This window comes from Felis catus, chromosome C1, assembly GCF_018350175.1.
Source record: "Felis catus isolate Fca126 chromosome C1, F.catus_Fca126_mat1.0, whole genome shotgun sequence".
NCBI classification, from domain to species: Eukaryota; Metazoa; Chordata; class Mammalia; order Carnivora; family Felidae; genus Felis; species Felis catus.
The window spans coordinates 50153796-50166594 of record NC_058375.1 but is presented as its reverse complement, the minus strand read 5'-3'; the positions used below and the strand labels follow the sequence as shown (position 1 = coordinate 50166594).

Sequence of the window (12799 nt, the reverse complement as noted above, 5' to 3'; positions counted from 1 at the left end):
TATTTTCAATAAATACATTCCAACACCTTGTATCATTGAAATACTTTCAAATTTATTGCAAATTATAATTGTTTTATGCTATTCAACAAACATAATGGCATCTGTTATAAATACCTTACAACTCATCCCATTCTATACTTTCTGTCTCCAGCAGAAAAATCAAGTGAAAATTTAGTCCATTGTTTAAAACCATCCATTAAAGGGGTGCCTGGGTGGCTCAGTCAGTTAAGCTCAGCTCATGATCTCTCAGCCCACGGGTTTGAGCCCTGCGTAAAGCTCTGTGCTGACAGCTCAGAGCCTGGAGCCTGCTTCGGAGTCTGTGTCTCTGTCTCTCTCTGACCCTCCCCCACTCGTGCTCTGTCTCTCTGTCTCTCAAAAATAAATAAACATTAAAAAATTAAACCATCTATTAAAGAATCAAATACTCATAACACTTGAGATTGTAGGGGAAAAGAGTAAAGAATGTTAGTAAGAAAAATAAGAATGTAATTTTGCTCTCCAAATATCTAAAGCAAGAAAAAAAAATGTGTTCTGGGTGGCCACCTGGCATATAGCTCACGTCCATGAGGCAATGAGGTGGATGAAAGAGAAGGCGGGCTACACTTTATTGAGTATCTACTATGGACCGTTACAAGTTCTGGGTACTTTACATGTGCATACATACGTTCATACATATAATCTGCACAGAAACAGTCCTGTTAGTTCTGAGGACATAATTAAACCTGTGGGAGCCTCAGCAAGGCTGAGGCAGATACCTGGGAGGATGAGATAAGGAATAAAGGAAGAGATGACAATCCCAGATGAGAGAAAAACATGAGGAAGGAAAAGGAACTAACATTGTTTAAGCTCAAAACAAAACAGCGACCAAAACACACTTCCTGGGAAGGTGATGACATCCCACCTTACAAATGAGGAAACACAAGTCCAAGAGTTCAAAGTGCACGCCCAAATTTACATAATCAATAAGTTATGGAACTGGAGGTTGTTACCATTCTTTCTATAATACAGCGTAACGGATACGCAAGTAGACTCTGGAGTTAGAATAAACCTAAATACACTTTCAGCCTTCTTGACTGTGGGCAAACTATTTAAATTCTTTGTGTCTTAGTTTCCTCATATGTAAAATGGGCACACCAATGCTACCTCTCTCTGTAGGGTGGCTAATTACGATTAAATACGAATAACAGAACTCCTAGCATAACATCTTGCCATGGTGGCCATAAAAATGAGCCATCAGATCACTTGCTGCAAGGAGCCTAATGGCCTGATAACTCCAGCTGCCACCCCTCTGTTCAAAAGTCACCCTTCCTCCAGGCTCCCAGACAATGACTAAGGGGGAGAATACTCCATTTCTATGGGACACAGAACTCTTATAACAAGTAACTTTGGTTCAAAGACTCTCCATTGGCCTATATAAAACTTTCTTAGAAGCTTACTGCTATGTGAGATTCTTCCCATTCAATCCTCCTCCCTTCCCCATCTCCTTCCACAGTTATCAGGTCAGTAGAGTGGTCTAAAAGCTGTCCCAGCTGACTTTTGCTCTCTCTCCTTATATTTCATAGGCTTTACCCCCAATAAATCCCTGCACATATAATTCCATCAGGGCACAGTCTTCTTGGAAGACCACCAGGCAGAAAGTAACAAAACACCACACAGAAAGTCCACAATGAATGTAAGCTATTATCATGATTATCACCCAAACCATTCTTTTTATCATTTTCTGGCTCTAAAGCCCAGCAGAGTTTAACTGTAACTTTCCAAACTGTTTTCCCTGAATCTGTGAACGTTATTCTTTTTTTTTAATGGGAGGGTTCAAAGATCACACTGCGTTTTTGTAACATATTCTGATAAGTTTTGTCACACCTCCTCAATTACAAATGAAAACATATATATTTTGTTTCCCACACAGCACACAAAAAATATGGCACCTTCTATTTTCAAGTCTATTTGATATGCCTTTTCTCTACTTCATCTTTGAATGTGGAATTTCCCAGTGCTTTACTATTTGACTGATTTTCTACTTTCATCATCTTTCAGGAAGCAAATCATCTGCTGGTAACTAAATCTTGTAACAGAGTATACTTCCTTCGTACTTGCTCTGAAGAAGTGACTCGCATACTGTCCAATGGCTTACTCAATTGATATCCCACTAATTAAACTTACAAATTTACTTGCATAGATTCAATGGCTCTCAATTCTTATACTGTACCTATTGACTGTGCCTTACAAGAGGCTTATTGTTCCAAGATAACTACTGGACTAGGTACCAGCAGATGCAGGAGGAATGGAATTTAAGCAGTCAACTCATTAGAACTTTGTGGTACTCTTCCCAGGGCTCATTTTTCAGTGAGTTAAATTCCCGTGGTTTGACCCTTTGTGATCAGTGAAGTCCTCACAGACTAATCAAACCTTTTCATATGTTGCTGTCACTACTGCCCATGGGACCGTGGGGAGAATTAGGACTGGTTGCCAGATAAAATATAGGAGTTAATTTAGATAAACAGAGATTTTTTTTTTTGTATAAGTATATCCCATGTAGTACTACAAAATTATTCACTGTTTATATGAAGTTCAAATTTAACTTGGTGTCTTCTATTTTTATTGCTAAATCTGGTAACTATTAGGGAGAAAAATGAAGCTTCAGGATAAATGTACTTGAGACCTGGGGGCTTATGATCTAAATGGTGTCAGGAGATAAGGGATAAGTTGGAAGCCACAGATTTAGATTTCCATTAAATGAAAAAGAAATCGTTTGCATGAGTGGGTAGTATGTGAAGTCAAGTATCCCATGTAAGTAACTCAGCTTTTAGTATTACATGCATAAAGAAAAAACCTTTGGGGATACTAAAGGATGTTGCCATGGTAGATGAGAGAGTGTCTCTCTTTGGCAATGTTACAAATCAGGCCTTTGTCTACAGTTCCATACTAGACTCTATGCTTGCTCTGCCCACCACTAAACATTAAGTATCTAACCTATCGTAGGGGCTCAAGATACAGTTCCTATATTCAAGAAATAAATGGATTTGGTATGTGCATTCCTCTGTAGGGCATATCATAGCTTATTGAGGATTTGCCAAGTCCTCTCCTTGGCCTAGAAGGTCCGATACAATTTGGTTTCCTGCTACCCCCATCTCCAAATGCTCTCTCCTTCATTCATGTCCCTCAAGCCACACTGACCCCTTATTGTACCCCCAGCATCCCTCAAAGCCTCCACATTTACTGTTTTCTCTTCCTAGAATCAAAGTCCCTAATGTCTGCATAGCTCTCTTCTTTGCGTTCTTTAGGTCTGAGCTCAAATGTCAACAGATTAGAAAAGCCTTCCCTGACCACACTATGTAAAATAGCACCCATATTCTCCACTGTTTATCCCCTTAATGGGCCTTATTTCCCTTCATAATATTTAATACCACTGGGCACATTACATATATACTGGTTTATCATCTGTCTCCTCCCATCAAAAGGTAAAACTTTGTCTGTTTTGCTCATGGCAGTGCCTGGTTCTTAAGATGCACTAGATAAAAGTTTGCTGAACGAATGGATGAATTAAGTCCTTCTCCCCTTACTAGACTATCAAGTCCTCAAGAACAGGATGTCTGATCCATTGTTGTATTCCCTCAATGCATCCAGTCCATAGTCCAAACAGACCCAGCAGAGTCTTAATAACTCTCTGTTGAATCATTTATGAGAAGACTGAGGCACAAAGTCTTTAAGTGACCTGGACAACTGATTTTCCTTTAGCAGATGCTCAGTGTCAGGCTTGTAATGGCCAACTCTCCTTTGCTAATCTGACCTATTCAGCAGCTGTGATTTGGCTTCTCCTTCCTCCTCTCTTGAGTTTACAAATGCTGCTTGCTGAGAAGCTCTCTGGTTGCAAAATACCTACAGAGATCTAAGAAAACACGGACTCTCCTTCATGGAGAGACTGTTGGAAGCCTATTCCTACTTTGCCACAACATCCTTTACACTTCTGTCTTGGGATATTCACCATACGATGCCTGCAGATAAGGCATATGAGATTTCCTTGTTCCCTCTAGGTTCAAATCAACCAAGTACAGAAGTTAACAACAGAGATGGGGCAGAGTAATCTGCAGTAAATATTACCCCTTCCCCCACCTCTGTTTGAGATATCCCAGTAGATTTCCTTAACGACAAGCTAATGCCAAGGGAACAGAGTTGCCTGGAGCTGAGTAAATCCTAAAGAAGAGAAAAAGAACGAGGAAGCTGTAGGGAGAAAAGGTGCCAAAAATCCTTGTGGCCACATGAATTTTTGTAGCAGACAACTAATCAATCTGGATTAGTGACTCCAAATCCCCAAATAAATTATTTATATTACAGTCAGTTTTCTAATATTACCCACAAATGGATAATTCCTTCCAAAAAATAATATACAGGCTTTAAGTCAACAAATTCACACTCAAGTGTCAAATCAGACCCTATTATTTGTGGCAAGGAAAAGCTCATACGCTATTCCTGACCCACACCAGTCTCCCTGATATTTCCCTGTGCTGATTTTTAACTCACGGGGAGGTATGCGAAAGTGACCATTAAAAGTACACTGTAGGTCCTTCTAAGGTCCTTCTTTGTCAAAGGGTCCTACCAGAGTTGTTCAGGCTTACATCACAGGGAAAACAGAACAATAGCAGATGGGAGCTGCAGACACACTCCAGGTGTACCTTCTACCACACTGTGATTTGATGACGGCTCCTCATTTGGTCGCTTCTCTGAGCCCAATTCAAATACTACATGAACTGTATTGCTTCCTATTTCTGGAGTCAAGATCTATGGACAGATGGACACCATCCCATATAAATTATAAATCAACACTTAAAAATGCTTTTCTACTTAAAATGTTACATCCACTAGGCACTCAAATGACTGTCTCTCCCGGGACAAGAGTTACAGGCACAAATAAATTTGAGGACCAGAAAGAAACCCCTTTACTTCTTCTTTCCTCTGTTAACTATTTGTGCGTGAGGGACTGGGGAGGGGGGGTGGCGCGTGGAGGAGGGAAGATGTCAGAACTAGACCACCCATCCAGTCCATTTTAGAATTTAGATGTCAGGGAACGTGGCTCTAAAACACTCCCTATTTTGGCTCCTAGCCAACCACTTAAAGTCTATTCAGCTAGCTATCCTCTGTATGTAGACAATAAAATACCCATAACGTGTGAGGTAAAACTACTTCTTTAGAAGGACTACAAATCTCCTCTCTGTTTTTCCGTTGAAAGAGCTCCTTTACTGCACTGGGTCCTGTGGTCAACTCAGCATTCTCTCTACACTGCGGGATGCATGCGGGGGAAACCCTGCGGCCTCACCTGGTGCCTCATCTTTCAAGAGGCAAGATCCAAGAATTTCCTTTGTCTGGAGGCATTTTTAAAGAGCCTCTGCAAACAATGATGAGTCACATCTGCTAACAATATTTAAGAGAGCACAATTCACCTGGTCTCGGACGGATTTTTCAGATCAAACCAAGTTCTGGTTCTCTGGGCTCTTAAAGAAGAGAGACCAGCTCCAGCATATTGCCGAAAACCCATCAGTCAGAATTTAATTACACAGATCTGGAAACCAGAAGGCATTTAGGTTTTAATGTCTCCCTAAGTTGGGACCTTTACATATTTTCAAATATTGATCATTACTGTTATCGCTGCTATTCTGGTGGCCACTCTACTGTGTCTGTCCCTGCAGCATTTTTTTTTTTTTTTTGAAAGAACACTGCAGAGAATAACTGCTGCTAGGTAATTGTAAAGGAAACTCATGCAAATTATGAAATATTGATAAATTGTATTTACAAGTCAATGGTGCTAGAATGCTCCTGCTTTCCCAGTAAAGTGCAAATTATAAGGCTGCATTGCCTCCAAAACTCCTAAAATGACCCAACTAAAATGACACATGAATCAAAACAGTTCCTAAAACGAGCAGTCCATCCAGCAGTAAGCAAGAGACAATTCTTAGAGTTTGGAATTATGAATTTTATTGTGACTTTCCGCGATGCATTAATATTGTAATATGACATTGCAATATATCTACTACATATTTGAAGAGGTGTGAAAAAAGTATTGGGCCTACAATTTTTTTTAAGAGAATGCCCTCAGATAAAAGGATGTTTGTCCACAAGAGAAACAGAAATTCACAGTTCTCTTATCTCACCCCCCAAATTACAAAGTGGATCCTATACATAAATCTTCAGTCAGGGAGTTGGTGGCTCTGGAAGCTCTTTCCGAACTATTGAAACCTTGAAAATTCTCACAGAAATGAGTTAATGGATAACTAGTGAGATATGGCTGGAGGATAGTCCTTGCTCATCGAGAAACATTCAGCAATAATATCTAGTGTAGCGATACAAGGCAGAAATGACACAAATGAAGGTGGTGACCATGAAAGCCACACTCGACCAATTCTCCCGGGGTTATTTTCAAATTGGCAGGTAGAGCTGGAAATTTTCAAAATCTGGGGCAAGCATCGTGATTAATGGCTTTCCACTGATTGCAAAGGCCCATCTGAGGGTTTATGCCACCAACATATGTGCGACTACCAGATAAATGAGGAAGAACAAACATGATTAAGCCTAAAGGAAATAATCCAAATACCAACTCCACTTGCCTGTTATAAATATCACATTTTAAAAACCACTAAAATGAGGTTATTAATAGTAGTCTGTGCAGGTGATGAGAGAGAGTAAAGGGGAAAAAACATGAGAACACAGCTTTTCTTTTTCTGGCAAGGGAACCCCACATTTTCTTTTTTTAGTTAAGGGTGTTTTCACAGAGAGTCTCAGCGGGGAGGGTGCTCTCAGAGTGCCAATGCTGAACTGTGCTATTCCCTCAGACATGGACTCAGTGTGGCCCCACAGAAGCGTGACTTGAATTAAGTAGGAGGGTTATTACGTGAGCTTTTTCCTCATTAAGGACCGACCTGATGCACCACAGAATGCAAGAGGACTGTTCCCAGGTCCTGTAAATATCGAGCAGTCATCTCAAATATTCTGTCCCATAAATATTTTAAACAGTAGCCAAAGTACCTCATGGGAGTTCACGAACAAAGGTGGTTTGAGTAGATGCTCTAAGTCAAAGTCCAACAATTAAGGCTTATAACCTTCAGGTTCTCTTGAAAAGCCAGAAAGGGGGTTTCAGTAATATGTGAAAGAATTAAATGTGTAATTCCAGTCTGAGCTGAGAACTTCGTCAGAATTTCATTCCCTGTGGTAAGCAAGCATAAGTTAACATGATAGTGTTGCATATCTTTGCTCACACCTGTTCCTGTGAGTGGGGCAGAGGTGATCTGCTATGGACATTAGTATAGCTTCTGGCTTTGGCCTTCCTAGCACTATCAGCCATGTCTGTGCATGAATGTCCATGTGTCTGTGTACAACCTTCCTCCACACCCAAATTAGATTTTTGGTATCTCTAGTTGTTGGGTTGGTTTGTTTGTTTTTGATATTTGTTTCCTTAAAAACCTCTTGGTAAAATCAACAGTGAGCAGACACTCACAAAATATTTGGGGATAATGAGACCATACTCACCTAATTTATTAATTCTATTCATGAAGCAAATAAATACCAGGTACCTGCTAAGTTCAATGCTGTGCAAGATTGTTTTAAAAGGAATTTGCCATGAACCCGACCCTTAATCAGCTTAGAGTTTTTAATAAGACAGAGTCTATTTGGTTTGTGCCAAGGAAAAAAATTCGGCTAAAATTAAACCCATCTAGGTGGGGTCCCTTCTTTCCAGAATCACCTTTTCTTGCAGTGCTCATTCGGAACGTTCTAGCAACTCTGAATCACTTTTGTGGTAGTCGACTCCTCGGAGGTGAAGAAATGTGAGGATTAGTCCACATAATAAAACAGATGTGGCACTGTGGGAATTACGGACAGATTTAAGGAGATGTATGTCTGACGTTCCAGAACAGAGTAGGTACCTACAAAGGATGTCTCTAAAAGTCTTGGTTTATTTCTGACACTACCCCTCTTCCATTCCAAATCTCTGAGCTTCTGGTCTCTCCGATATGTATGCTCTATACAGATATGAGCTTTAACCAAAAGTAGTAATAGCTACTTTTCTTTGAGTCTTTACCGTGACCCCGGCATGATGCTGTTTCATGTACGTATTCTTATTTTAATACAAAGTATGTTGTTTTAGTACTCTTACTTTACTGATAAGAAGACGGATATTGGGGCAATAGTTTATTCAAAGTCACCCAGACATGATTTCATCTGAATTCGGGTGTGTCGGACTCTAGAGGGAGAGTTTTTAATCATTATATATTATACCAACTTTGAGTTTCGGAGATTCTGATATTTTATCTCTGGGCTTCAAATAATTCCTTCAAAATTCCCATCTAATACTCTAATTGGACAAAGATTTGTTTTCTTTTACAGTTGAGTCTTAAGGGAGTACAAGAAAAGAAAGCAAAAATTCCACAGGAAAAACCAGACTAGTTGGACAGGGAAGAAACAGCTGCATCCACTTTAGGTAAAGTTACATGGCCTAGTTTATGGTTTTGGATGAAACGGCATGTTACCATTTGTCTATTCATTCTCCATGGTTTACTAGGAAAATACCATTCGTTTCCCATTACCTTTCTCCTCAAGAGCTAGGATAAAAAGAATATTATTTCCCCTCGCATATATACATAAAGAAGGAGTAATGTGTTCCCGCTTTATTTGAAGACGAGAGTCTGTCCCTTGTTCACCCACCAAGATTCTCAAAGTGCTTACAGTTTGGTTGATACATTTATGAGAGCTGCCTTTTTAAAAACAAAAATGAAACAAATGAAAACCTTTCAGGAACTTGTCATCCATAGCCTAGGTAATGAAAAAGAAATACCGCTCTTGGTCAAAGCAACACTAGAAAGTTCTCTAATGCATGTAAATACCTGGTCCTCAACTCTTCATTTATTTTCCTCTAGGGATTATGTGTCTTTAGAAAAGAGGTAAAATCACATTTCCTCCAATAACTTCATCTGAGATTGACAAAAGGCAGGTAGAGGATACTGAGTAGGCTGATTTTCCTCTAGGCTAAGCTTCAGTCGAGTTCTCTAAGACAAAGCAGCTTCGACTTTTTTTCTTTGCCATGAATAGAAATTTGAAACATAGGAACTTATTACTTTCTCTTCTAGATACCAATGCTTTCTTTGAACTTAGATACGATCCTCCCGAAATAGTATTGTGGATCCTTGAAGTAGCACCAAGCAATTTGGGGTTAAAAGTGAACTTGGCTAATAGCTCTGTGCCTTTGGCCGAAAAATCCAGGCTCAATCCTGGTTGCTTTTTGGAATGGGAAGCGCACAATATCAGTATTGCAGGCAGCTCCAGAAAGGCATTGCCAGCCTCTCGTGCTCTCAATTTATATTTGCATGTGAACAGCTTGTCGGCCATTTTATGAAGACAGATGAATCGCAGGCCTGCTAGTGGGGCGGCCAGACCTACATACACCAACCACAGACCCGTACGGCCCACAAATTTTTAAAAAGTGAAATGAGAATAAAGTGACTATCTCAGGCAGATTATATAGAAATATAATCTATGAGAAATGAAACGTTCAAGGTATCACCTACAAGTCCAGTGGAAATAAATGATGACGCCAATGTCACCTTAAAATGTCAACAAAAAATAAGATAGAGATATTTATGATACTAAAAACAAGACTTCAGGGGTCCCTCTTTTTTTTTTTAATGCTTGCTATGAAAAGACAACTTTGATAAGAAAAATACCATTAAAACACCAGAATGAGAAGGGAATATAAGTAGTCAGACAGTCCATATTTAAGGCTAGAATCCATCAATGATATAAGGAATTTACCACACGTGTGAAATGAAACAAATCCTATAAAATTAGTGAGAGGATATCTAATGTGGTAAAAATCCTCCACTGCACAATACTGACAGAATTCAGTCTACCTGTCTGTTCCAAAAGATCAGATGGAGATCAACAGGGAAAAATGTACAGAACAACAAAAGAGAGACCAGAGGAATGAGCTCATTCTAAGTAGATGAAAAATAAGTACGGTAAGGATGATAATGACAAGAAAAATAATGAGTAATATTGAAGGGCCAACAATTTTTAGTAAACTGTATGAATATGTATGTCTCGTTTAGTTCTTCAACAGGCAGGCTATTATTATCTGTTTTTACCATACTATTTTCAAGATGAGGGAAAAGTATACACCCTGAGAGGTTACATAACCTGTTCAATATTACACAAGTAAGAAACAGAAGAGGCAGAATTTGAACACAGGTCTGATGCCACAGCCCGACCTTTTAAGCCCAATGCCATAAGCCCTTCACAGACGCCTCAAGGTCAAGCCTCCCCATTACAGCCTTTGGTATTATCACTGAGGAAGAGCACTCTGGAGTTGTAGGAGATGGCATCCGTAAAAGTACGTAGTACAGCGTTTCCTATATGATAGGCACTGCCGGTTCACTTCTCAGCTTTTATTGAAACCGATGGTTTTACTCAATCTTAAATTCCAACCTATGGCCATCTGTTTTGTACTTGGAGCACATACCACAAATTTAGTATTTTACCGGACACGATCACATTTGTATAGAATGTGTGTGCATTCTATGTTAATCAGGTTTCTGCAACAGAAAATTTATAGAATTCTGCAATTTAGGAATTTAATGCTGCCATGTACTGTTTTATTTCAGACAAGTTAAAGTGGAAAATCCTTCAAAGGCAGAGATCGTTTTCTGAAAGCACTTCGGAAAGGGCTGAGCTCTGAAAAGGCTACAAAAATATTTGTCGGTCAATGACTTCTATCACCAGGGAAGAAGATGGCGGGGCACCTGCCACCTCAGAAGGAACTAAAATGAAACCAACAGACTGTGGCTCCTCACTTGTGCTGTAGAAGATTCTGATTTGGTAAAGCAATCCCACCTCTCACAGTCCGGTTCTCACGAGAACCCTGACGGTGCTTGGGAGCGGGGTGGAGGAAGGCTTGGGGCTGCTAGAATGATCCAGAGAACTCCCTGACTCCTCAGAGTTGTTCCTACTGTGAGCTGCCCATCAGGCAGACCCCAAATCCTTGTACTCGGTTGGCTCTTGGCTACTGTTGGACTCTGAAAACAGCAGCAGCTAGAGTCCCCAACTACACTTACCATTTTCTGGCTGGTCCTTAATGTCAGCGTCACTTGGCTGGCTGGGACTTTCAGATTGACTTGAATCTGAAAAACATAAAAAATACAGCCAAAAATTACAGGGTCTGTGAGGGAAAAGTGGATCAGAAGTGCCAGACTTTCTCAAAAAGTTCAGCATGTAAAGTAGGAATGAGAACGTTATAGAAATGATAAGATGAATGAAAACAAAAGGTGGGGGGGGGTGGGGAGAAAGGGAAAAGAAGGCAGCAACAGCAGCAGCAGCCCGTGCCTTTAGAGAGGACGCTCCATTCTGGGTACGCCTCCAGCGGCGTTTGGCTTGCGCCAGATCATAACTTGAAACTCCTCAGAAACCATCCTCTTACAGAGAAGCCATTTCCAAACTGCTCTTCTCCATTATTTATACACTAGAGTCTGATAAAGACTTCATCCTTCATTACACACATCTGAAGCTTGATTCAGAACATAATAAAGTGTCAAAACATATTTTGAAGCTGGTATATAAAAGCAACCCAAACAACAGTAACAAGTTCTGTTGATATTTAGCTCTGTATTCTAGCAACAGACTATGCAGACTAACACCATTAAATACAAGAGTCCTAATATTCTAGCGCATTTACTTGAAATCGCAGGATAACTCAAAGGCATCTTTCCTGAATGCTACACGTTTCCTCCTCCGCTTTGTAAGTATCATTTTCCTCTCGTACCAATGCCTCCAGGAGCTCCTAAGAGGGCTTGTTAGCAAAAACAGGTTCTTGCACACCTTCACTGAATTCCATTTATTTTTTTACTTAAAAAATACAATTATTTTCCAAACTAAAAAATTAATTCAGTTAATTTCTAAATGGGATGATTTTTTAAAATAACATTTAATTTTTAAAAAAGATAAAATTCAGTTAGAGCAAAGGAATTTCATAGAATCAGAAGTAAACATACTTAGACATTTCTTGGAGAGAGGAGACAAAAATCAGGCAAAATATTTCCAGGGTAAACTTTTGTAATGTGAAACATATTCTGGGACTTGAAACGGTATATAACATGATCTAAAAACAAACAACCTCCCCCCCCTTTTTAAAGAAAAGCCTATCTATGGAAAATTTGGCTAATAACTTTACCTGGGCCTCACAGGGTTAGAATTGGCTGTCTAAAGTTTGACCACATTTCAGCAAGAAGTTCAGTGCAAGATCAAAAGGTCATGACACTTAACTATGATTAAACTGAAAATATCACTTCTATTTCAACAGCGTTGTAAGCATTACTATTCTCTTTCTTGGAGATACTGCAAAAAAGAAGTACCGTTCCTAGTTATCCTAGGCCAAGAAATGCTAATTTATTACTTTAGAAAGGCTCTCTGCTTTTAAGCAAATGAGGATTTTAATTACAGGGAAGTACTATAAGGAAAATGTCTACCTTTAAGTTTCCAAATGATCTTAACCTGGTGACTAGAGCAAAAATCCTCTGTTGATCCAAAGGTGCAAATAAAAAAAGACGTGAAGATGTGAGTTTTTATTTAAGTCTGGCCAAGTGATTGCTTTCATCACTTTGTAACAATTGTCATGGTGAACACACACACACAAAAGCATGACAGGTCAAAAAGGCTTCAGATATCCCACAGAATGATCACCCAAGTTAAGTATGGAGCCTGCACTGAAAATTGGGAATGCAAATTTATGTTGGACCGTATTTGAAATTTTAACTCCATAAATTAC

The 12799-nt window shown here is 39.5% G+C and overlaps 1 protein-coding gene across 9 annotated transcripts in view; it reads right to left on the bottom strand.

Annotated features, from left to right (window-relative positions):
* Positions 1-12799, bottom strand: part of NFIA (nuclear factor I A) — a 376336-nt gene that overhangs the window by 171610 nt on the left and 191927 nt on the right. For all 9 annotated transcript variants that reach the window (XM_019837122.3, XM_045035930.1, XM_045035932.1 and 6 more), the window contains exon 3: positions 11094-11159. In XM_019837122.3, the coding sequence (XP_019692681.1) occupies positions 11094-11159 (66 nt within the window). The remainder of the gene's footprint in view (positions 1-11093; positions 11160-12799) is intronic.